This window comes from Giraffa tippelskirchi, chromosome 12, assembly GCF_054371585.1.
Source record: "Giraffa tippelskirchi isolate mGirTip1 chromosome 12, T2T-mGirTip1v1.2.pri, whole genome shotgun sequence".
NCBI classification, from domain to species: Eukaryota; Metazoa; Chordata; class Mammalia; order Artiodactyla; family Giraffidae; genus Giraffa; species Giraffa tippelskirchi.
In genome coordinates this window covers 43017044-43042459 of record NC_137286.1, presented here as the reverse complement: position 1 = coordinate 43042459, position 25416 = coordinate 43017044, and the positions used below count along the sequence as shown (strand labels likewise).

The 25416-nt window shown below is 39.9% G+C and overlaps 1 protein-coding gene across 3 annotated transcripts in view; it reads right to left on the bottom strand.

The window, feature by feature from the left end:
• The window catches only part of EFL1 (elongation factor like GTPase 1), a 109568-nt gene that overhangs the window by 48327 nt on the left and 35825 nt on the right, over nucleotides 1–25416 (bottom strand). For all 3 annotated transcript variants that reach the window (XM_081546781.1, XM_081546780.1, XM_081546782.1), the window contains one exon: nucleotides 24136–24274. In XM_081546781.1, the coding sequence (XP_081402907.1) occupies nucleotides 24136–24274 (139 nt within the window). The remainder of the gene's footprint in view (nucleotides 1–24135; nucleotides 24275–25416) is intronic.

Sequence of the window (25416 nt, the reverse complement as noted above, 5' to 3'; positions counted from 1 at the left end):
TTCACTGAGGATTTTAACCTTTTTTCTTTTTGGTTCTACTAGAATTTTTTTTGCTTTCTTTTCATTCACTGATTCAGGTTTCTTCAGTACTGAATCTGCTCCTCATTGCTTTGTTTTAAAATTCTATGGCCATGTTTTTAATTTCCAATAATGTTTCCTTATCTCAGATCCTTTATTTTTGGTGACTGTTGGCTCTGGTTTTATCAGTGTAGTAGTTTCCTAATCTTACTTGGATAGTTCATTTTTCTAAGTTTTTTCTAGGTCATCACTCCTGACGGTCAAACTGGTCTTTTTCTTTTGAATTGTCTTCTATTTCTCTATATCCATTGGCATCTTCTACATTCACTCCAAGAGAGGAAGTGACCATGTTAGTTTTCTCAGTGATGAACTGTAATAGATAGCACACGTTTTCTGTTCTAATCTAGAGTCTTCATTAAATGAGGAGGGAAGAGTTTAGAGTTATTGGAAATTTCTTTGCCATCTTGGTGATGAGATCATCTCTGTGGTGTAACAATGGGCCAGCAAGCAGAATCAGGGAAGAGGGTTTACTTCTGTCTCAAATAGTATCATTCTCATGTCCCGAGTAAAATAAGCGATAATACTGATTTAATAGGGGTACATGAGTATATGTATGTGTGTGTGCGTGCATGCACAAATTACCTTTAATGTCTGTGAAACATTTTAAAAACGGACTCTATGTCAAAACTGAAACCTCACTGAAGTCCTCAAAATATATTCTGTACAGCTATTATTTTAGGCTCTGATCTTCCATGACTTTTTCCATTCTAGTTTACATGCTCATGTGATTAAAAAAAAGAAGGATTATATACCATGAAAATTATTAAAACTGTATTCCCTTCACCTTAAGTACTTAAGGAAAAGTGACAGTTTTCTTTGCCCCTCTTTTCTCCTTGGCTGCATCCACAGCTTTCCCTAAGCATATTACTTATTACCTATATCTCAGTAAATTATATATATTTGTTATAAAACAGAATAAAAACAACAGAAGAACTGAGCTGCTAATTTCAAAGATTACTCCAAGCAATAAAGTTTTCTTTTACAGAAAAGAAAGTTTAAAGTTTCATTGTTCAAATGTAGCCTATCTGGAACACCTGGAAATAATTTCAAAGTTTTCAAAGTCACTATTCTAATAGATACTACTTCCAACCTTACCATTACTGGCCTTTGAAACATAGAAGCTGAAAGCTGACTGGACAGATCAAATACTGTAGATAAAAGCATTGTGAAATGCATACAGTGCTATAAAAACGTACGGTGGTGGTATTAAAAATGGATTTGACCATGAAACCCCAAACTCATTCATTTCAGTGATTGCCTTAAATCTTGGAACAAAGGCAGAAAATAGTGAGACTAATCCAGACCCAGTTCTGCATCTCCCTGGGATCATTTCAGGCCAGTCAACTCTAATCAAATTACACTCCATCCGCCAGGATTAGAAACAAACTGAGAGGTTTTGGTCAAGTGCCACGGTTTTTCACTCAAAACCATCATGCTCACCTTATTGGGGGACGTCTGGAAATTTTGTGATCAAATCTGAAAGTAACTTTTCAAGAGCTGTGTGCGGTTGTTCTGACAAAGAAGAGCTTTATACTCGTGGTCAAATTAACATCTCTGGCTGTAACTAAGTAGGTGGTGAGAAAATAATCACGATGACAGAGGACAGGGGATACAAAACCTAAAAAACCTCAGACTCTTAACACATGCATGCTAACTGGATAAAATTTACAGTACCACTCTCATCCATCCAGAAATATATGGCCAAGATACAGTCAAGAACATGGAAGAAAAGGACTGCTGAAGATTCAACTAACGGGATTTTTTTTTTTTTTTTTACAACATCTGAAAAGGCAAAGAAGGTTAGGCACACTGCATCTTAAAGTAACAAATACGGTATGAAAGATCAGGTCCAGGAATGTACAGGACCTAGTGAAATAATTCAAATATAAGCAGATGTACCATTTGGTCCTTCTAGAATTATTCATAAACAATTATTAGCAATCATGGTGCTGACTAAACAAAGTGCTTCATGCTTAACCAAGTGCTTTAATAAACATTACCTTATTAGGGCTTCACAACAGCATAGTGAGGAAGCCCCCATGTGAACCGTCAGGGGGTTAACAATGGTAATGAACTTGAAATGTGTCAAAGGAGACTATACACTCATAGTGCAGTGCCTCTTGACACTGTGAGCGAGAGCCTAGTGCACAAGTGCTGAACTGCACTAAACTGATAGATGTTCACTAACAATTTTATAAGACAGATGAAAGATGCAAAAACACGTGCGTGCCTGTGCACTGTCTAAAGAAAACCTTTGGAAGGACACATGCTGGTTTGTTTTCAACAATTATATCAGAGAAGAGGCTGCAGAAAGGAAACTACTAATTTTTGACATTTCTATTCTGCCTGGATTTTTTATAGACATGTATTACTTTTGAAACCCAAATGAATGAAATAAAAATAAAACGTACCAGCTAAATTTGCAAACAAAAAAAGGATGTAATTCTGAAGACAGAAAACAAATCGTGTGTGTGTGTATATGTATTTTAAATAAACACACCCTAGGATTATGCTATGGTTTGTGAAATTATTGGAACTTATGGGGTCGCACAGAGTTGGACACAATTGAAGCGACTTAGCAGCAGTAGCAGCAAGAACTGAATAGTGAACTTCATGATCAAATACACTTGCTAGAGGGAAAAAAACACAGATTCACCTGTATTTATTGTGCATTAACCATCATATGCTAAGCAGCTACCTACCAACTTAGGACTCAGAGAATTCTATTTGCACTCAATTTACCCAGAGCCTTCCTTATTTATACCCAGTTAGATCACTTTCAGCTTTGCAGATGAGCAACCCTCACACCCTGAATATAAATTCAAAGATTGCTATACTTTCTAAATATCAAGTTTTTAGTCACGAATGTCTACAGCATTATTACATGTAAGCTCAGTTAAGCTGTCTACATTCTTCCTAAATTTGGAGGCAGGCACTTAGCTAGAGTAAAATTTGGCAAAGCCTTTAAAAAGGCTAATTTTTTCCTAGTGTTGTAAACTGCCTATTATGATAAAGTACAAGGCATATTTTGCAACTCAAATTCTAAAAAAGGGCATTCTTCCCTCTTCTGGCTCATACATGATTAACTGTTACTAAACACACCTAGCTTTCAAATCAAGAAGCCAAACTTATTCCTTAGAAATACATGTGGTTTGACTAACTGGATATGCTCACAAAAATCTCTTTTTGTGAGCCTGCACGGCTCCCCAACTCCCATCCCACTTGGTCTCTCCCACCTAACCTGGTTCCCGCATCCCCACCCCCACCCTGTCACCTCCTAACCCTAGACACAGTGCTGTCGCAGACACTGCTGGGGCCACAGTGGCTGAACCAAGCTGCTCTCTCTCTGTCTCGACCCTGAAAAACTCCTCTGCCTTTACAGTTAACAGGAGTGTAACCTTCTAGGAAGAAAGTGAAAATATTAGTTGCTCAGTGGTGTCCGACTCTTTGCGACTCTACGAACTGTAGCCCACCAGGCTGGGATTTCCCAGGCAAGAATACTGGAGTGGGTTGCCATTTTCTTCTCCAGGGGATTTTCGTGATCCAGGGATGGAACCTGGGTTTCCTGCATTACAGGTAGATTGTTTACCATCTGAGCCACCAGGGAAGCCCTGTAACCTTCCAGAAAGGACTTTAATTAAAAAAGTTTACTGAAAACTTCCTTGAGAGTCTCCAGGTAAGAAAACAAGACAAACAGGATCTCTTCGACAGCTGAGTTTGGGCAGTGGTACTGTGGGACTGACTGGATCCTCAGCCCCAGCCCCTTTACCTGAAGGACGCTATTCCCAGACAAGATCGAAACTCATCCTTCCTTCTGTCAGGCCAAAGGGTCTCCTAAGACTCATTCCATGAGTATTTCTTGAGCACTTACTTAGTTCAAAGCATACTCCTGGATACTGTCAGAGACACAAGGACCAGGTGCCATCCTGAGAGAGTTTACAGTCTAAGTCTCATTTATGTGGTGGGACACATAACATTTCAGTGTTGACTCTTAAGTTCAAAGAGTGCTTTGAAAAATATAGAGGCCAGCCATTAACAGAAGTAAAAATATAATAGGAAATACCTTCTAAAACATTAGAGAATCTAAAAACAGAGGAAACTGTAATAAAATACACACTACAGAAGCATTAAAATCAAGCATAAAACAAAACAACCAAGGGCAAAGCATGTCAGTCATAACTAGAGTGACAACAGAATTCATTACCCAAGCTAGCATTTTCAAAAGTGAAAGGGGGTGCTATTAGTAACATCTCCAAGACAACAGGCATAAGCCAGGATGTCTGAGCAAGCCAGGCAGTGAGGTTTCCCTACTTACAAAAACAGCTGTTTTACTAAGAAAGGAAAATGGAGTTAATTGGTTCAAATGATCATCTTCCTTTCAGAATCTGAAAATCAATGAGGCATACTGAAAAAAATGGAAAACAAAATCAGATACACAAAAAATATTCTTTCTACAATTTTTGCAAAGAACAAAGCTCCAGACTTGTTACATTTTAAAATAAATTTAAATTTGGTCATAATACTGTGAGTTTGGGAAATATTTTTATATTATTTAAAGTCCGTATATACAAATCATCTATAACTATATTAGCAAGCTAACACCCTCTACTTGTTCAGGCTTTTAATTTTTTAAAGACAACTCCGTATTTTAACATAGGTTTACCATACTGGGTTCAGTTATAAACTTGTCTAACCTCATAAAGGGAAATCCTTCCAAATTTATTACGAAAAAATCTGAATATATTAGATTTATGTAGAAAATTAAGACTTTTATGGGCCAAACAAATCCAGAAAACACTCAAAGGTACTCAAAATATGAAGATCTTTTGAAAGTCCTGAGAAGACTGATGTTATATTACTTACAAACTCCTACAGCCATGAGATTTCAGGCATGAACAGCCCTAAGGTATCTCGCATCTGGCAGATTAATATACCTGCACATGTAAGACAGATGGCCACACTTATGTCACGACACCAAGCCTAGATGTCTGCTCCAAGTTCTACGCCTCTAAATTAATGCGGGTCCCTGGGAGAAAGCAATTCCTGGTGAACACACTGAACGTCAGGAACAACAAAGCAGCAGCCCAGGAGCACATGCCTGGTGGTCCTGGGCTGGAAGTTCTTCCATTCCCCGTTCCTGATCTGTCGCCCCTCAATTTTCCCGTATGTAATCTAAAAGCCAAAATGCCAACAAACTGGCGAATAACGGTAATAATATCTCCTAGAACTTCCACAGACTTTCTCTTCCTCCTGCTCAAAATTTTATTTCATCTCTGTGCTCAGAAGGTCCAACTGGGAGGGGAGCACACCCGTCTATTCACTTACACTTCACTTACAAGTGTCCCAGTGAAGTGCACTCAGTGTGTAATAGGACTGGGCTCAACACCAGAGATGCCCAAAGAAGATGATCCTTGGCCCAGAAGCTCAGAAACACCATCTGAAAACACAAATGGTGGAATGGAAGAAATGCTTTAACGTTTAACATATTAAAAGAGGTATAAGGAACTGGAAGCAAGGAGCCAGATGTCTCTACCTGGAGCAGCTGGGGAGGCTGCAGGGAAGGTGCCTGTGAGCCAGGTCTAGATTCCAAGTTGATCAGGCAATAAAGGGAAAAGGAACATGTGAGGAGAAGAAACAGCAGGTGCTGAAACACAGGGCGATAAAAATCCTGATCTATTCACTGTTGGTGGGAATGTAACTGGTGTAGCCACTATGGAAAACAGTATGGATGCTCCTCAAAAAGTTGAAAATAGTATGTATGTATGTATGATCCAGCAATTCCTACTTCTGGGTATACATCCAAAAGAAATGAAAGCAGGCTATCGAAGAGAAGCCTGCGCTCCCATGTTTATGGCAGCATTATTCACAGTAGCCAAGATATGGAAACAATCTAAGTGTCTGTCAACAGATGAATGGATAAAGTTGCCGTACACACACACACATTATTCAGCCATGAGAAGAAGGAAATCTCGCCTTCTGTAGCAATACGAATGAAACTTAAAGAGTATTACAGTTAAATAAATCAGAGGAAGAGAAACATGGTATGATATCACATATACATGGAATATAAATGAGCCAAACTCAGAGAAACAGAGAACAGAATGGTGACCAGGGGAAACTGGGCAGGTGGTATTTAAAGGTACAAACTTGCAAGTAGCAGGTAGTCAGTCCTGTGATCTAAACCACAGCATGGTGATTACAGACAACAGGACTGCATAATAAACTTCAAAGTTACCAAGAGACTAGATCTTAATTGTTCCCACCACAAAAAAGATACACAAAAAAGAACCCCCCTGTGAATGCAGGAGACAAAAGATGCGGGTTCTATCCCTGGGTCGGGAAGACCCCCTGGAGAAGGGCATGGCAACCCACTCCCTTATTCTTGCCTGGAGAATCCCATGGACAGAGGAACCTGGCGGGGTACAGTCCATGGGGTCACAAAGAGTCAGACATGATTGAAGCAAGTGACTTAACACAACAACAACAACAACAAAAAAGACACAGTAATTATGTGACATGATAGGGGTGTGAGCTAACACTACTGTGGTGATCATACTGCAATATACAAATGTATCAAATCCATGTGTTTTAGACACCTGCAACACAAACACTGTTCAATGTCAATTGTATCCGAAAAGAAAAATTTTTAAAGTTCTAATGGACTCAGGAGTGATGAGAACTAAAGCCCAGGGTTTGAGGTGGGGGGAAGCAGACAGTGAAGGGTCTATGAGGCATGGACACAGAACAAGTCTAGGCTCCCAGGTGTGTGACAGCGGCAGTGAGGAGGAACAAGGGGCCAGAGAAAACACTTCTCCTTGTGGGAGGGGAAGGAGGTGTCTCACCACTTCACCCCTGTGTGGTCTCTCTTTTCCAAACTGGGTACAACCGACACAGTCTCACTGTTCAGCTTCTCTCTCCTCCCTTTTGAGAGGAGCCAAGCTATTTCTCCTCCTCTCCTTCCCTGAATTCTAGTTTTCACTCTCCCTTCACAAGCTTGCAGAAGACCCAATGTTGCCCTGAATCTCGGGCTCCCTGTTTCCCTTTTTATAGGAAGAAGGGACCGGACTACACAAACCATGAAATTCAGGGACCGTGAGCAGAATGCCCAAAATCATTATGGCATATTTTCATTTTGACACTCACAGGAAGTGAGGAGACCCTGTAACAGAAGTATTCTGAACGATCTCAGCTACCCTACCGTCTAGGACACAGCATCTGCCTCCTATAAAGGATGGCTGGGATGGTGTAAAAAACCACCTCACTCTCGGTTTTCTCACGTGCAAACTGAAGCTAATACATTTACCACTCGAGTTTGCTGTGAGACTTAAGCGAGAAAACTTATATGAAACTGAGTCACTGGACACCTGGCATGCAATAGGTGCTAAGTCAATGTTGGTGAAATTTAGTTTGATATATTACCTTTCAAGTACATTTCTGTATGTGACATCTCTATGAGTAGCAGTTAACAAAAGATATGCAAACATGACATTGATTAAGTAGACTATTTAGAAAATGAAATTTCACAATTCTTATTTTAGAAAAATTGAAAGCTTGTGGTACTGAAGAAAAACAATCATTATACAATATATCTAACTGCCGCTTCTGTAAAGAACTAAAAGAAAAGGTTCCTCTCATTACCCTACTCCCACCCCCGGGGGAGAGGGGCTTTGCCTTTGATTTTCAAAGCATATCTGATTTCTTCCAGCCATCACAGAGTCAAATAAGATGGATTTAGATACAGCAGTGAAGGAATAATAACTCTTACTTCAATTCTGCACTTGAACCAATAGACCCAAACCCTTTGAAATATGATCATCAATGCAATTACATGCTGAACTGCTATAAATTAACAAACAGTCATCTGGGAAACATAAAGCAAAACTGATGACAATGTGCTTCTAATTGCACAGTAGAAGAAGAGAGATCAGGATATTAGTGCTATTTTATATGCTGCTTCACTGCCCACTGACCAGCATAGATTTTCATAATAATGTTTTTTTCAACTAGAAACAACCCAAGGAGTCATAACTCAGTTTCCAAGGAGAAGAGGAAACCGAAGGGAAAAAAATATATGCAACAGAAACAATCCCTTTAGTATTTGGAAGAGAGTGGGGAGTGGCAGGAGAAAGAAAGAAAGGGCCAAAAGAAGTTTAAATGACTGCTTGGAAATCAATCTTCGGGTTCACACAAGGAGCTAAACTGATTTCAATTTCCTTATCTTAGTGATTCAGACATCTCAACCTCTGATGATAAATAAATGCCTGCCTTCATGTCTGCAAGACTCTGACCTGGGCAAGAGGGGGCAGTTCACAGCACCTGCATAGAATCCTATTTGTGTTGACAAACTCAGTCCAGCAAAGCACAGAACCTACTCAGCACTCAGATGCCCTGACTGCTTAACACTCTTTATACAGACGTAGAGGCTACAGATTTTACATGAGGAATCTGGCGTGGAGCACAGGCTTGAGCACAGGCTCACTCACAGGCTCAACACACAGAAACCCCAGTCTTTGTTCCTCTGTTCACTGAAGCGGTGAAAATCCGTGGGAAAGGCTGCCCCCTGGTGGTCACCTAGGTGAAGGGCCACCCTTGCTGGAGGAGGAATAACCGGATAGCTGCACATGGCCTTCCACCATCCTAGGATGGCTTCAGAGAGCAGACTTAGCCCACTCCACCCCTGCCCAGAAATCTAGGCTGGTACAAAGGATGATCTTCCCCTGCGCTTTCAGTGAAACTGGCAACGCTGCTGGGTTGGTTCAAGTCCAAGAAAACCATTCTGCACCTCGATTAAGGAACAGCCATGCACAGCTGGTCCTTGTATATACAATCAGGATGAGAACCGCTTTTTGAAAGCTCCTGGTACTTAGAGAAGATGTTTAGAGGGATGGAGTTCCTATCTGTCAAGTGGCCTCTGAAACTCCGGTTTTCTGAAAGTCATCCAGAGAAATCCACAGATGGGGGTGGGAGTGGGGGCAGAGAGGGTACTGAGAACAGCAAAGCAACTAAAAGAGGTAGGAAAGCCCAATTTAGGGGCAATTAGGCAAGTTCCTGGAAAAACAGTAAGAGAGAAGGAAAGGCTTATCGTAAGAGATCATCAGACCCAAGGTTATTTTCTATGGATGTGCCTTCAGGTCTGGAAGTTCCCACAAAAGTGGTCAACTTGCCAGAGGTCTCAGCTGGCATTACCGAGTGCCTTTTCTCATGTAAGAGGCCACCTTATTGGCTAGTTTGGGATCAAAGCTATGAAGGGCCTAGAAATAATTTGGAAGATTAAATGTAAGCACTCAGCATGAGAAATCAAACCTACTGGATAATATGTTAATAGAACCAAAATATAGTGAGTATGAAATCCACATATGTGAGAGAATGACTAGCCTATAAAAGTAAGAAAATAAAGATGTGTCTCTTCAGAGCAAATGACAGTTCACTTACATGTTTAAAAAAAAAAACACCATCTTATTTTTTTTTTCTTTTAAGAGACTTTAGATCCTGAGAAAGAAGGCTTATCAGAGATACTGATAGCCCCTCCTCTCTTCCCTGAATCCCTAAACCTCCAAATCTCAAGTGAAATGTCCAAAGAAAGGTAAAAATTAAGGAAAGGCTATGCCAACTCAGGAAAAGGTTTCATCCAAATGCCAGAAAAGTGTGAAAAATGGAGCTAAATTAAAGGTCACCCAGGCATCCTAGAATTAATATATGCCACTCAGGGAGCAACTGGTCTCTCCACAGTTGAAAATAAGAGATTCTGGGCCTCATAAATACCTACAGTAAGAAAGCCCAGGGCAGGCGTCTTCATTCCAGGCAAGACCCTGGCTGGGGGAGAATCAGTCATTCTGGGTGCTGGCCAGTGGACTCAGTTTGAGACAGCCAGACCTGGGGCCCACAACAGAGGCACTTATTTGAAAATAGGAAGAACTTCTCCCCAGACTGGTACTGGTACAATTTAATGGTTTAAAATGAATCGGTCATAATTAAGTTAGGAGGCCAGAACAACACAGAGCTGGGTTTAAGTCACAGCGCGTTCCTAAGCTCCCCATCACTAGAAATGGCTTAATACGTTAAGGATGTCAGCTCTTCCCAAATGAATGTATCAATTCACACATATAAAATTATTTCTTACTATAAGACATATGTATGTAGGAAAAAAACTTATGCATAGACAGAAGTTTGGAAAAATACACATTATACTGTATATTCTAAACACCTAAGTAATTACCCCTAGGATGGTAATTCACCTAGTTTTTTCAATATTTACTGAGCTTTACAGTAAAAGCAGGTGATGACAATTTACTTCTGTAAATAAATAAAATGTCTCAATACAGATAATTAATTTACTGGGATGAAACAAAATGATCTCAATTTCATATGGAAAAATAAATGTTCAAGAAGAGCCAGGAAAAAAAATATTACAACAAAAAGTGATCAAACCAGATTAAGAAAGAATTGACAAGAATCATCAAAACCAAACAATACAGACTGAGGATAGAAAACAAGAGCCCGGAATCAGACAAGTACAGTATTTGTAGAAATTTAACAGTGACAAAAGTGGTAGTGAAACTCAGGGTGTGGGGGGAAGGTTTATTTGAGAAACTGAGGGCAGAACAGCTATGCAGCTGGAAAAAAAAAACAAAAAAACACTGGAATATTTGGCCAGTGGGTAACCTGGTCCATGCCAGAGCTTAGCTGGGCACACAGGAGCTATGTGACATGAAACAGTCCAAGAACAATGTAAGAAAGAGTATAACTGCCAAAAGTATGTGATACAGGATAAGAGAATTAAACAAAAAGAAAAGAGGAAAAGTATCACGCACGGTCCCTAAACACCACACATCTGAGAAGATGATGCAGCAAGTGGGGACAAACCAGTTCTCAGCTATGGGGGCTGAGCTCTGCCTTCTCGAGGGAACTCGCCTTGTCAGGACACTGGAAAGGGGCCTCAAATGGCTCCTGGGAGGGGGGCAATTTTGGCCTTTACAAAGCCTAGGACAATGCTCTTCTCTTGCCTGGACCAAGGCACACAGAAAAGAACCAAAAAAGGCTCAGATATCTCTGCTTCTCCAACACCAAAAAGCCTCTTGTAGCCTAGAATTTACCCTGTGAATCTCCCAGAACACCTGGGAGACACGGAATGGAGGAAGAAGCAATTCGTTTCAGTGTCTACACGAGCCAAAGGAGGAATTTCCAGTGATAACACCACCCTGGTGCTGGGGCCCCGGACGAGCTCATCTCATTAAAACACCACTATCCTGACACACTTTTCAATCAGAAACGCTCAGACCAAGCAAGGAGTTTGCTCTCATCTATGAAATTACAGAATATTTATGATGAAAAGCAAATGTGTTCACTTCTAAAGGAAAGTTTTCCACACTCTTTCTTTTGTACTTGAGAACATTTTAAACTTTGGAGAAATAAACGATCTACACTAAGTAGCTCTGGCTGCTCATGTGTTCTTTCAACTAAGCTCAGTGATCTTCCTATCTGACGAATTGATTCATTCAACCAATATTCTCTGAATGCAGTGCAGAGACTTATGAGGCCCAGTCGGTAAGGTATCTGCAGTCAGTGCCTTAAGCCCAAATTAGAGCTTGTGTGAGGTATTAGGATAGTATAAGCTAAGTGTCCACCAATGACGGAGAAAGGGGCTTACTTCCCTAGGAAAAGGTGACCTGACCCTCCTCCCCATGCTATAGAACTGGAAAAAGGCCAAGTACTTTTGAAAAGACCACAATATATTTTATTCCAGGGCAGAACGTAGCTGCTTTCAGCCCCTACTTCTCTTAATACAATTCTAGAGATCCAGCTAAGGATGTACCTTACAAATGACAGTTTAAGAAAATTAATATATTTCCTTTTAAGAAAACAAACTATTCTGCTTTTTTGTGAAGTGCTTTATATTTAGTAATCACTATTATTTTCAGAATAACATTTAAGAAGAATATATACCCAATTTATAGTTAATACCTTCTTGAAAAGGGCTCCCCAACTGGCTCAGAGGTAAAGAATCCACCTGCCAATGCAGGAGATGTGGGTTCAATCCCCGAGTCGGGAAGATACCCTGGAGAAGTGAATGGCAATTTGGTTCAGCATTCTTGCTTAGGAAATCTCATGGACAGAGGAGCCTGGAGGTTATAGTCCATGGGCCTACAAAAGAGTCGGACACGACTGAGTGTGTATACACACACACAAACACCCTCCTTCTTGTGGGGAAAAAAAAAATAAACGTTAACTCTGAATCTATCCCAAACAGCTCATGGCTTTGTTGAGGCACATGATGTGGCCTCTCAGGGAAGAATATGGGATGCTACCACTGTCTATGTCTTCACCCTGTGTTCAAGCTGGTACACATGCTTCTCAGGAGAACTTCTCTACCTCCCCCAACTTGCGAGCCAGTGCCTCTGCCTCAGCCACTCCTCCTCCTCCAAAACACCACTTCTGGAGTCAGACTCTGACCCAAACGCAATGGCGTTCTTGACATCAATGGTGGCAATTCTGAAGTTTCAAGGGTTCACCCTTTCTGCCTTGCTTCTCTGGGAAACTAATTCCTTCTGCCATCTTTACTTCAGCTCTCTCTTGAGGAAGTTACTGAAAGTTCTGATTCTCTGTTAACTCTGAATAACAAAGGATGAAAGAGAGAGTCAGAGAAAATAGTTTCAGCAGGCAAAGCTTCCCTGGTGGCTCAGTCAGGAAAGAATCTGCCTGCAATGCAGGAGGCCAGGATTCGATCCCTAGGTTGGGAAGAGCCCCTGGAGAAGGAAATGGAAACTGACTCTAGTATTCTTTCCTGGAAAATCCCACGAACAGAGGAGCCTGGCAGGCTACAGTCTATGGGGTCGCAGAGTCAGACACGACTGAGCGACTTAAACCACCACAGGAGCCAAAGCATCTGATTTCTTTTCTATACACATTTTTTGGAGGATTTTTTTCAAACAGCCTTCACAAGAACAACAGAATGTTTATGGTGGCCGGCCTGAATTTTTTCAATTAAATCAAAAGAGCTGCATTTATTAATAAATAAGTGACATGCTAAATTAGAAGTGTTCTTTAATCTTCATAATTATATGCTTCACCTATGATTTATTTTCTTAATATGTGTGACTATTGGCAGTTAATTAGCTAATGATAATGTTTCCCATGGAAATCAATGGTAAATAACCATGTTACTTAATTAACATTTTGCCTTTTGATTTTTTTTGTAACAAAATAAGGGGCATCCTCCTGCTGCTTTCCATTATCTTCATCTGCGAGATGAAATGAAGGATCAGAGGGGTTAAGTACCTTGCCCAAGGCTACAAAGCTGAAAAGTTGCTCGGCTGGAATTTTAACCCAGAGGATCCTATTTCTAATTCATATACTTCATACTTCTCCACTCAATAGCATAAATTCTATAAAAAAGCACCAATGGTGTCAAAGAAAGACATTAACACTGTCTTCTCTTCTGATCTTTTAAAAAATCAAATTAGATGATGTTTAAGGTGTAAAAAAAGGTGAAAAGAAAAATAAAACAGGTGTCTTGCTGTCACCTGTTCTTCAAAGTGGTTGTACCAATGTACAAATTACATCAAAAGGTTATAAAAGCTTCCAAGGCCTCAGCCCTATAACACAGGATATTGCCAGATTTTAAGAATTTCACCATTCTAACAGCTATCATGATTGAAAAATATATACATTTCCTTGATTACATTCACATCTAATGAGTCTGCCACAGTTTAGTCATACCAGAAACATATTTCTCCCTCCAACATCACACCTTCTTCTCAACCACATAGTTTGTCTTTTCTGAAAAACCCAAGAGATGTTGAGCCTTTATAATTACTGCCACCACTCAAAATCCACAGTGACTGTTATCACTCAAAATCACTTCAAACTATTTCAGGAGTCTTTACAAATAGTTCCTTTTTGGAAAAAATTTTAAAAATTCTACTGAACCATTTACCCTCTCTCCCAAGAAGATTATAATAAATATCTTCATAGCCAAATCTTTGTGTACAATATTAATAATTTTCCTCTGAATCAATTCATAAAGGTAGCACTTTTGGGTCAAAGGATATGATGATTTTCCAAGGTGTAATTATCTTTAAAACTCTTGATACATATGCCAAGTTGTACGCCAACAGAGGGTATCAATTCAGGGGTATATGAGTGTATCCTGATAGTCAGCCGTCAGCTGGACAAAACCGAATTTGGCCTTGTCAACCAGACTACTGTGTGACTCATCACAGATATCTTCCTAAACTGCATAAGCCATTTACAGAAGTCAAATTATTTCCCCATTCTGGCAGGCATTAAAAACATTAAGAGGTCTAATGCCTCACCGTCAGTTTTTTAAACTTGACCTTTGCTTCATCCATTACCACCTACTCTTTCCTGCTTCCTATATCTGACATTTTATTTGTTAGTATCTTGGCAGCTTAGCTAACTTCCAGGCTCTAACTTCCCTTTGGCATGAAAATTATGCAGATTCAGTTCACAAGTATGTTTCCAATATCATCTGAAGTGGAATATGACCTGCAGTACATTTACTATTATGTGTAAGTTCTAAACACAACTGTTCACTTTTTCAATTACTGTATCTGAAATAGGCTTGGCAGGTAGGGCCAAAATCATATAGAAATGAGGAAACCGCAACAAGCTGATGAGATGAGTCTGCTGAGGTGGCTCAGTGATAGGTGAGCTCGCCCCCTCCCTGCCAACTAGGTCTCAGTGGTATTTCCTCCAGGTTTACACCTGGGACAGCTCCAAAATGTCTAAGAATAGTCTACAGTCCCTCCCTGATGGGCACTGGACTCAGGGCAACTTCTATTTCCACATCTGAGCAATCCTCACTAAACATCCCATCTCCACTTCTTCCCAAACCATCTAGCAGTCCCATCTAGTCAAGGTATAATCCTATGTTGTTGTTGTTCAGTCACTCAGTCGTGTCCGACTCTTTGCGACCCCATGGACTGTAGCCTGCCAGACTCCTCTGTCCATGGGATCCTCCAGGCAAGAATACTGGAGAGGGTACAATCCTATGATCTGCTGCTAATCTGCTAAGTCGCTTCAGTCGTGTCCGACTCTGTGCGACCCCATAGACGGCAGCCCACCAGGCTCCGCTGTCCCTGGGATTCTCCAGGCAAGAATACTGGAGTGGGTTGCCATTTCCTTCTCCAGTGCATGAAAGGGAAAAGTGAAAGTGAAGTCGCTCAGTCGTGTCCGACTCTTAGCGACCCCATGGACTGTAGCCTACCAGGCTCCTCTGTCCATGGGATTTTCCAGGCAAGAGTACTGGAGTGGGGTGCCATTGCCTATGATCTAACAGCTAGCAAAAGTTCACCGTGGTTTCTCCATAAGTTATGACATGTTTTGAAATTTTCCAAGTCTTCCTTCCTCTTACAGTTAACCAGGTCTTTCACACTGTTGAGCCGGAGAGGTTATATTCTACACACCACTCACCACTGGAACATGTCACTGCATCCTTCACTCTTTCCCCTTTCACGACCTCTTTTTCACTCTGAAAAACAACTATCATTGAACTGTATCTCTCTCTCTCCCCCTTTGCTTTCACCCAATCACTCCTTCAGACTATTAACCCACAGCTTGCCTTTCTTTACTGAAAAACTTCAGCAAAAATCATTTCAATTATCTGTTCCTTTATTTCCTCTGACGAGCTAGTCTCTATAACTGCCATGTAAGAGTAAAAAAGAAATATAGTATTTGGATTCAGATACCCTTCACATACTCATTTGTTCTCATGTAATGTCTAGAGTGGTAGCAGGCTAATTAACAGTCAATTTTTAGGTTATGAAGTTGTATTCATCTACCTAATCAAAAGATGTTATGCAGTTTTAGCCAGTTACTCCAGTGAGTAAAAATGTGGATTCGACAGACACATCTGAAAATGAGCATTTTACTAAACCATATGGTAACAATTCCATCTGAGGTAACAGACAAGAGGGCTCCAGCCATCCCATAACCTGCTCAGCTGCCTCGAGGCTAAAAGGAGCAACAGCTTATCACATTTGTTAAGTGCAACTGCAGTACATGGGTTGAAAAGTGCTGAATTAGAGGACACGTAAAAATGTAATGATAAAAAGAATGCTGCATATAAAACTAAAGAAATTCAGCCAAAGTTATCAGTAAGATTCAGGCTATGAATACTTTCACTTGGAAAAAAAAAGAAAAAAAAGATGAACCAACTCTTCTAAATAAAAAAAGAAAGAGATGATAACAATTGATAACATTATTGAATCACAACCTGACAACCAACCAGGTATAAATTTCTTTTAAATGTAAATTGGTATTTTTTTTTTTTTTTGCTCTGCAGCACCGAGTGCAGGATCTTAGTTTCTCGGTGAGGGATCAAATCTGTGCCGAAGCAGGTATAAATTGCTCTCATGAGGTTTAATCAAATTTAAGGTCCAAAAAATTCTTGTGTTGATAAAACTGTTGTGCAAAACAAGAAACAATGAAAATATCCCCTAATTTGTTATTCCTTCTTATAGCTTAGTATAAAGGTGATATTTAAACTACACAAATATAAAATATTCAAAAAACTATAGACTGGGCAAACTTACAAATACCAGAAACATTTTACAGAAAAAAATACCAAAAAATTGAATTCACTGTTCTATTAACATATTGAAATACACTCATCAAATAGTTTATCCGAGGAATATAAAGCTGGTTTGATATTAGAAAACGTGTTAAACTAATTCACAATATAAGTGGATCAAAAGAGAGAAATATCTATCACCTGAAAGATGTGGAAAACACCGCTTGATAAATCCCAACATCAATCCACATTTAAAAAATTAATCTAGTAAGCAGAAACAAGAGGATACTTTATTTTCATCATATAGACTATCCAAATCCAATCTCATGGAAACACTAAAATGTTTACAGGAATTGCTCTACCTTAAAAGAAATAAGATACTACTCTTACACCACCCTTCAACATTGTTCTAAGAGTTACAGAAAATGCCCTGAAACAAAAGGGAAAAAGCTATAAATGTTCTGAGAAGAGATTATCTCAAAGAGAAAAATAAACAGGCTATAAAACTGTACAGAAAGTATGATTTTTTTGTATTAAAAATATACTACAGGGATTTCCCTTGTGATCCAGTGGTTAAGAATGTGTACTTCTCCTGCTGGGGGCACAGATTCGATCCCTCACCAGGAAACTAAGATCCTGCGTTCTGTGCAGCACAGAAAAAAAAAACACACCAATTTACATTTAGAAATCATTAAAAAGGTAAACTTTGTGTAACTACATATTCATCACAATTTAAAACCTAAGTATACACGTGTAGAGATTTTAAAAAAAGAATGGTGGCTATCCCTATGTAAGAGAGAGTTCTTACTTGGCTTCTCTGCACTTCTCAAATAGATCTCGATTGTGACCCACATTATGCTGAAAACTATAAACAAAAACTTAAAAGACAAACTTATACAGTGAAGAAATAAAACACAAACACAGAACTGATTATGAGAAAGACAGTCTACCGGATTGAAAGAATCAGGCTTTTTATGTGCCCTGCCAAGATGATTTACCAGTGAACTATTTGAAAACTTTCAAAGAAAAGATGATTATCACATTCCACAGAAACTTCTCCAGAATGACACTGTCCAAAATGGTAGCCATTAGTAACATGTGGTTACTGAGTTCTTGAAATGTGACTACTGCATCTGATGAAGTAAGTTTTCTTAATGTTATCTGATTCTAATCTTTAATGGCATATGGCAAATGGCTAACAACTGAACAGTATAGTTCTAGAGAGCAGAAAAGATGGACGTTTCCCATTTTGGAATCACTATGACACAAAGAAAATAACGGCAGTTTTATTAATCATACAAGAAAAGTCTGGATGAAATTGAATATAACAGTGTATGAAGAAAATATGCAATGCTCAAGTATTATTTTCTTTCAGAAACATAAGGACATCTTAATAATCAGGAAATAACTAAATATAATTCATGACATCAATTATAGCAAGGAGAAAAGCTCTATAAGCCTGTCTTCAGATGCTGAGAATACATCAGTAAGACATAAGTATTTATTCCTGATTTTCAAAAATCTCAGAACTTTCCTAGCATGATTAAAAAATACGAATCTTTGGGCATCAGCAAACCTGTAACTAACATACTAGGAATATTTCCATTAAAGTCAGGAAGGAACAAGACAGATGAGCAGCTATAACTATTATTATTTATCATAGCTTTACAGGCAATATAAAAATAAATAAGACAACTATTACAAAATTGGAGAATAAATTATCATCTATAAAACAAAAGTTACTAAAAATCAGCTGAAACTATTAATACTAAGAAATTAATAGTAAGGCTACTGGTTATTCTTTCCAAGTGGAAATGCTGATAATAAGTATATTTAAAAGAAATCCACTAGTAAGTGAATTTAAAGTACTACAAAAGTACCACAAAGGCTTAAGAGTCACAAAATGTTGAGCTTTCCCTTGAAACGATCAAATCAAAACTGCTAGTAAAACTCTTCAAAGGTTTCTGACTCTTCAGTCACCCCACATGAGTAAGGATACACACAAACACTCTCTCCCCATTCAGTGCACACTGATTTCCTACCAACCCAGCAAACAACCATGGCAAAACTAAAACTATTTCAGAAAAAGGCTAATTAATATTTATTTTCTTTATGTTGAAAAAAGAGAATTATCATGTTTCCTCTTGGAATATGCCCCTGAAATGTTAAAGAGTTAACCATATGGAAGAGATCTAAAAGTGTATGAGAGAAAGCTAAAGATTTGGAATCCTAATTCAATTTCCCCTCACATTTTAATAGGAGCCTGGAGCAAACATTTATTTTTAGAGATACTCTCAGCAGAGAACTAAATAAAAGACTATTGTGTGTTCAACCTGGTAAGGTCTCTGCAGTCCCATCTCTACCAACTTTTCAAACATCAGGTTGGAGTTAAATGATTTTCAACTTTCAATTGACTATTTCCAGATCATAAAATCTAACCACACTTATCAGATGGTGTAAGTATTCCAAGTGAGTTATAGCTGAGTTCAAATGTGAAATCTGCATTTTTGAAGTGCCAGTAAAAGAACTTTACTTTAGACTTTGACTCTATACACTGACTTGCTCAAGAATACCATATAATGTTTTCATTTCCTTCTCCAACAAAAATTTTCATCTGCAGCTGATAAATCTGACTCGGTATCATTTTGGATGAAAAGCATATGGGTATCAGTCATACCACTCCATGATTTTCTTATTAAAATAACAACTTCACCTTTTCCTCTAAGTTAACAAGAATAAAAAAGATGAAGTTAACAGGTATGCCTGATCACTACAAACATTGCTGTCTCAATTTGTAGTATGTGTCCGGCCACAGGCCTGCTACAATATAAAAATAAAGAAGAAATTACCTTTGATCCATGGTGTGGTCATCTTAAAACATGTCCTCGAATTCTGACGTATCTCCCACTGAAGGGGCAGTTAGTTCCCTGCTTGAGAGTCTGGGCCAGGCTTAGCAACTCTTACTCTTAATGGTGAAAATGTGGCAAAAATGAGGCTGAAGGCATTAAAGGCTAGGCCACAGAGGCTGATGCAGTTTCCTCCTGGGATGCGCAGCTGCAGAACCCTATCGGTGTGCTGCAAGGAAGCCAAGTAGCCACGTGGAAAGATCACACATTCCAGCCCTAGTGCCACATCCACACAAGGTCCCAGCCAACAGATAGCCTCAGTCAGCAGACACGTGAGTGACAAGCACCTTCACATGACTCCAGTGCCCAGGCTTTGAGCACTTCAACTGACACCGTGCAGCATGGAAACAAGCTGTCCCACCAAACCTGCCTGAATCACAGACTCATGAAAAATTTAAGACTACCTTTGTTTTAAGCCACTAGGCTTTGGGTGGTTTGTTTTGCAGTAACAGATAACTAGAACATGTAGATTAATTCAACCACGTTCAGCCATTCAGTTTATTCTTTTCATTTACACCCCACCCCATCCTTCTCTCCCCTTACCCCCTCCCCTCCCTGCTCATCCCCTATGACAGAAAAACTTTTGGTAAACAACAACAACAATGCTGGCATACCTGGTCTCAGTCAACTCACTCTAGAAACCATAGCTAGAACCCCGGCATTTATTACCCTTGCTGGTAATCAGCTTTCTCTTGTTCTGTTTGCTTCTCACCTCTTAACACACCCCTGTCCTGCCTTAAACTTACTCCTCACTCTGAAAGGTTGTATTAAACACCTGGCTTATGAAACTGCTACTACTGCTACATATGCTCCAGTTTTTAGATCAATGAACAAGTGAAATTTGCCTTACAAACTGGTAACTAGTTCAAGATGTTCTGATGGAGCCACTGAAATGGGTTCTCAACCCAACCTATTAACCATATCAAAAATTACTGTTCCTCTAACGAATACTAGGAAGAGAAATGTCCTAATAACTGACATAAGATTTTTCTTTAAAAAAAAAAAAAGCCTGAAAAGTTAAAGCTAGAGGGGACCTTGGAGATGATCTAGTCTAAGACTTTTTTCAATCAGTGGTATACTGACATAATCCAGGGACAGTTTTCATGACAAAAGTACTAAGCATTTTTATCTCACTCTATCCTCACTGAAATGTCAACCTACCGTAATATAATGGCAATTATAAACTTGAATTTTGTTTGTATTTTATTTTTACATTAGTTTGTATGTATCTTACAAACATGATGTACATAAAATTTTGTTTTTATTTTATAGCTACAGTAATAAAATGTATCCATACAATGCTGTTTAATGTTCTATCCTTAAAGTTTAGGATATATGATAAATATAATAACATAAGCTCTGAAAGTCCATAACAGTCTTAGAAAAAGAAATTAAAGTAGCTGTTCTATTTTTACAATAAGATTGTTAGTAAAAATTACTCTAGTCCAAATTAGTTTGGAAAGCTGCAGACCAGAAAGGTTATACAATTGGCCTGAGGCCACATACTAGTTAGTGGCAGAACTATGAGCAAAATTTTGGTATACTCATGCTTTAGAGCCAAGCACAGGGCTCGAATAGATCTAGGTTACTAGACAGAAAACAATTTCTGTATGCTTCAATTTAGAAGGTAAGCTGAAGTGGCTGGCTGGATTCCAATCCCTTCAACGTTGCATTTATAATCATTCTGGCAGACTATCTTCCTCCCTAATGTAAAGAAACAGAACTGTAATGAAGGGGCTTCACGCAACACCAGGCAAATGTGGAGGAAATGTGGTTGACAGTGTGGACAGGCTCTTCAAAAACCATTCACCATCCCATATCCTCTGTCTTACTTGTAGAGACTGTAAGAGACTCAACCTTTGGCTTTCACTGCAGCTAGGGGTGACCACATGACAAAATCACAAAGCAGCGAGGATATACATACTACACTGGTCACTAGCAGGGCATTTCTTCCCAAATAAAAACACCAGTGCTTGCTCAACAGGGACCCCAGATGTGCCAGACTTAACCCTTTAGCCCTGGATTATGTGGAAGTCCAGGGGGAAAAAAGGTGCCAGGCAGTCGGGGTCGGGGAACAGTGCCTGCTTATTCCAACCTCAGGTTGTAGTGTTTCCATACGTTAAGACTGGCACCAGTGTGTGCTGGCTGAACACCAGCTCCACTTCACACCTGCCCACACTTTCCACATCCAAACCACTCGACTTCCTTATCACTCCACAGAGCAAACCAGACCTTTTCATCCCGAACATATCTTAGTTTCTAATTCCCTACTGAGAGAGGTGAAAGCTGGCATAATGGAATAATCAGAACACACATGGCAACCGATATTTAGGAGAGATGTATAAAGCCTCTATTTATGAGCACTTCTTAGTAAGAGATATTTTAGATATCTGTCTAATAGACCATATATGGGGTGGTCACTGCCAAAGGGTTTTAAAGTAACATCAACCAAATCATCCAAAATAAATAAACTAATGACCACAAAAATAAACGGAACATAAGTGCTGTGAGAAGGCCTTTGGCCCATGTGCCCTATTCCTGCCAGGGATGTCGATGCAGATGCCATCTTGGTTCCATGGGGACAAAGCCCCATGCTAAGGACTGCGAACAGGTGAAGAGAGGGAACCTGCTCCTTGATGACAGACAGCCACGGCACCAGTCCTCAGCTGTCTATCCTCCACCCTAATCTTCCCACGGAGGGGAACTGAAGACTGTGCAGTTGGTGTTTTGATCACTGGCGGTTAAATACAATCCTAATGCTTCTACAAAATATATCTCACTTTTCTCTTTAATTCATTTTGTCCCAAAGTTGTGTGTCCATCTAATTTTTTCAACAACTGAATTTGGTAAACAAATGTTTAATCAACAGGCACCTTTACCAACAGCCTAGCTCCTACCACTGTTCCCAAATAACTTCAAAAGATCAGTAAAAGAGAATGAGGTATTTCTCTCTTCCCCAAGATGAAGAAAGCTTTAATCTGTGGTAGGTCTCCTGCAGATAGCAGGGTTATGGCTGCCTTAGGAGGCAGATGAGAGAGAGGTGGTCTTCCTGCTCATCCACAGCTGGCCTCAAGGCTGAGCAGCACACGACAATCTAGAAATAGACAGAAGGAAACCAGAACTACTGCATGTCATGTTCCTGACCTCTGTTGGGGAGAGTGCACAAACAACGACCCTTAACTGGAGAGGATACGACAGAAACCACGCACTGAACCCTTATTCAGTATTCTTTTCACTTGAACGTTGTGTTAGAGATCTTCCACCTCACCTTCCATTTAAGAAACAAAATTAATTGAGTGTGAGGAATACAGGAATCACAAGGAAGGTGTATAAACAAAAACAGAGTGCTTTCTATTCATCTTCCCATGTCCTTCCTGATAAAAAATGTTTTGCTGGTTATGGAAGCTCATAAGTCATGCCAATTGTTAGGGTTCAACAGCATTTTCCAAAGGGGGTGAAAAGAATGGGTAACACTGAGGAAAGGCTAGAAATTCATGCCCCAAAAAAAGCAATGAAAAAAAAAAATTAAATTATGTATTTCTGCAAGGGAGCATCAAAACGCACATTTCTTGGACTAAAGTGGACAAAATCCAGCAGCTCCAGACCAGCAGTCTAGACCATTTCTATAAAACATAAAAAGAAGCTGGAGCCCAAGGAGTCCTCCAGTAAATAGCTCTACACCTGACAAGGACTCCAAGGGTTCAGAATGGGATCTAGCATTCCATATCACACCCAGAGTGACTATGACGATCCAAGGAAAATTCCTTCATCTGAGTCTTCAAGGTTGCACTGAGGACCTTTAAAAGTGAAGTCCGCAAAGAAGTAGTGAACATTATGGAGATGAGGAACAGTATTTATGGATTTATAACATAAAACAACATTCAATGGATTAAAAAATCCAGGAAGAAGACAGACCCTTATATCAGAATAGTTTGATACTTCAGAACCAGAAGTGTCTTATTCATCTGAACTGACTACTGTGAGCAGAAATTCTTTCTCAGCCCCAAATAAATGGAACCCCAGCTTATTCACAGATTTCTTAAGCAGTTACTTTTTTTTTCTACCATAATTTACAGCAAGTTACTGCTGTACATGAGCTTCCCTGGTAGCTCAGGTGGTAAAAAAAGTCTGCCTGCAATGCAGGAGACCCCAGTGCAATTCCTGAGTTGGGAAGATCCCCTGGAGAAGGGATAGGCTGCATATTCCAGTATTCTTGGGCTTCCCTGCTAGCTTAGACAGTAAAGAATCCTCCTGCAATGCAGGAGACCTGGGTTCAATCCCTGGGTTAGGAAGAACCCCTGGAGGACGGTATGGCAACTCACTCCAGTACTCTTGCCTGGAGAATCCCCACGGATAGAGGAGCGTGGTGGGCTCCAGTCCAGGGGGTCACAAAGAGTCGGACATGACTGAGCAACTAAGCACAGCACAGCACTACTGTACATGCTAATTACTGAAATGTACTAAGTTAAAACCAAAGGACACGACCCAAAATAAATAAATAAACAAAAAAACCAAGAATGAGATCCAAGTCATTTCCCTCAGAGATCTCACGTGGTTTGGGTGACATGTCAGGCCGCGTCTCAGAACGGAGCACAGATGTGACACACAGCACCACCCTACCTAGCACGTTTCCTGGAGGCACCTCCTCGAGGTCTTCCAGTTCCCTTCCCATCAGAAGGTACAGGTTTTCCAACGTACAGCATGCCATGTGGGGGACTGGGGGAAAGTCCTCTAATGGAGCTGAGAAGCCTAATGGCACCTGGGCAAAAAAGAAAAAAAACAGAAGCTAAGTTAGGAGACGTCAAAGGAAAACAAGTTTGGGTTAATACCTACAAAGTTACTTTGCTTCATAAGTAAGATATAGTGCAGTCACATTTCATGTAAACCCAAAACATTCAGATCTGAAATGGTGTGATATAAAAACAAGTCTCAGTTTATGAGTAAATTCTGAACTAGAGAGACTTCTCATATACAAAAAATCTGTCAAGAATTCCACACAATCATAAACTTTATGGCTAATATAAATTCTGCTGTGACCTGGTAGCACAATATTAACACACAAAAATCCCCATACCCTTTGCCAGTATTTATATGAAGTGTGTCAGGCACTGCTGGACACCAGAACCACTGTGCTATTATTTCAACACTCATTGTTACTGCTGCTGCTGCTGCTGCTAAGTCGCCTCAGTCGTGTCCGACTCTGTGCGACCCCATAGACGGCAGCCCACCAGGCTCCGCTGTCCCTGGGATTCTCCAGGCAAGAATACTGGAGTGGGTTGCCATTTCCTTCTCCAGTGCATGAAAGGGAAAAGTGAAAGTGAAGTTGCTCAGTCGTGTCTGACTCTTAGCGACCCCATGGACTGTAGCCTACCAGGCTCCTCCGTCCATGGGATTTTCCAGGCAAGAGTACTGGAGTGGGGTGCCATTGCCTTCTCCGCATTGTTACTATTATCACTTAAAATTGCTTTAACGTTATTATATTGTCATGTCAATTACAATCTTATAATGTCCTTTAAGCATTTGACAGGGCTGGTGCTAGTGCTGAGTAACACAGGAAAATGAATAACTTTGAGGAGTAATTAGATGTCATAAAAATGCCATGGAAGGGCCAAACAGCCACTATTCCAGGCTGGGCTGTTAATGTGGGAGAGAGCGCGCTGTGAGACGTCGGAGACTCTGACAAGAAGGCATGACACTCACACAGCAGAGACGCGCCTCTCATGGAGATTCTGTCTCAAATTAGTCAAGATATTGTCTTGAATTATTCAACGATTTCCATATAAATGCAAGGGCCCCAAAGGCATGTCAACGAAGGAACCGACTTATCTTTGGTACCCAAGGCACTGTGCTGGTGCTGTGAAGAGGAAAGTGTCCAGGACATCACACACAAAAAGATAATTA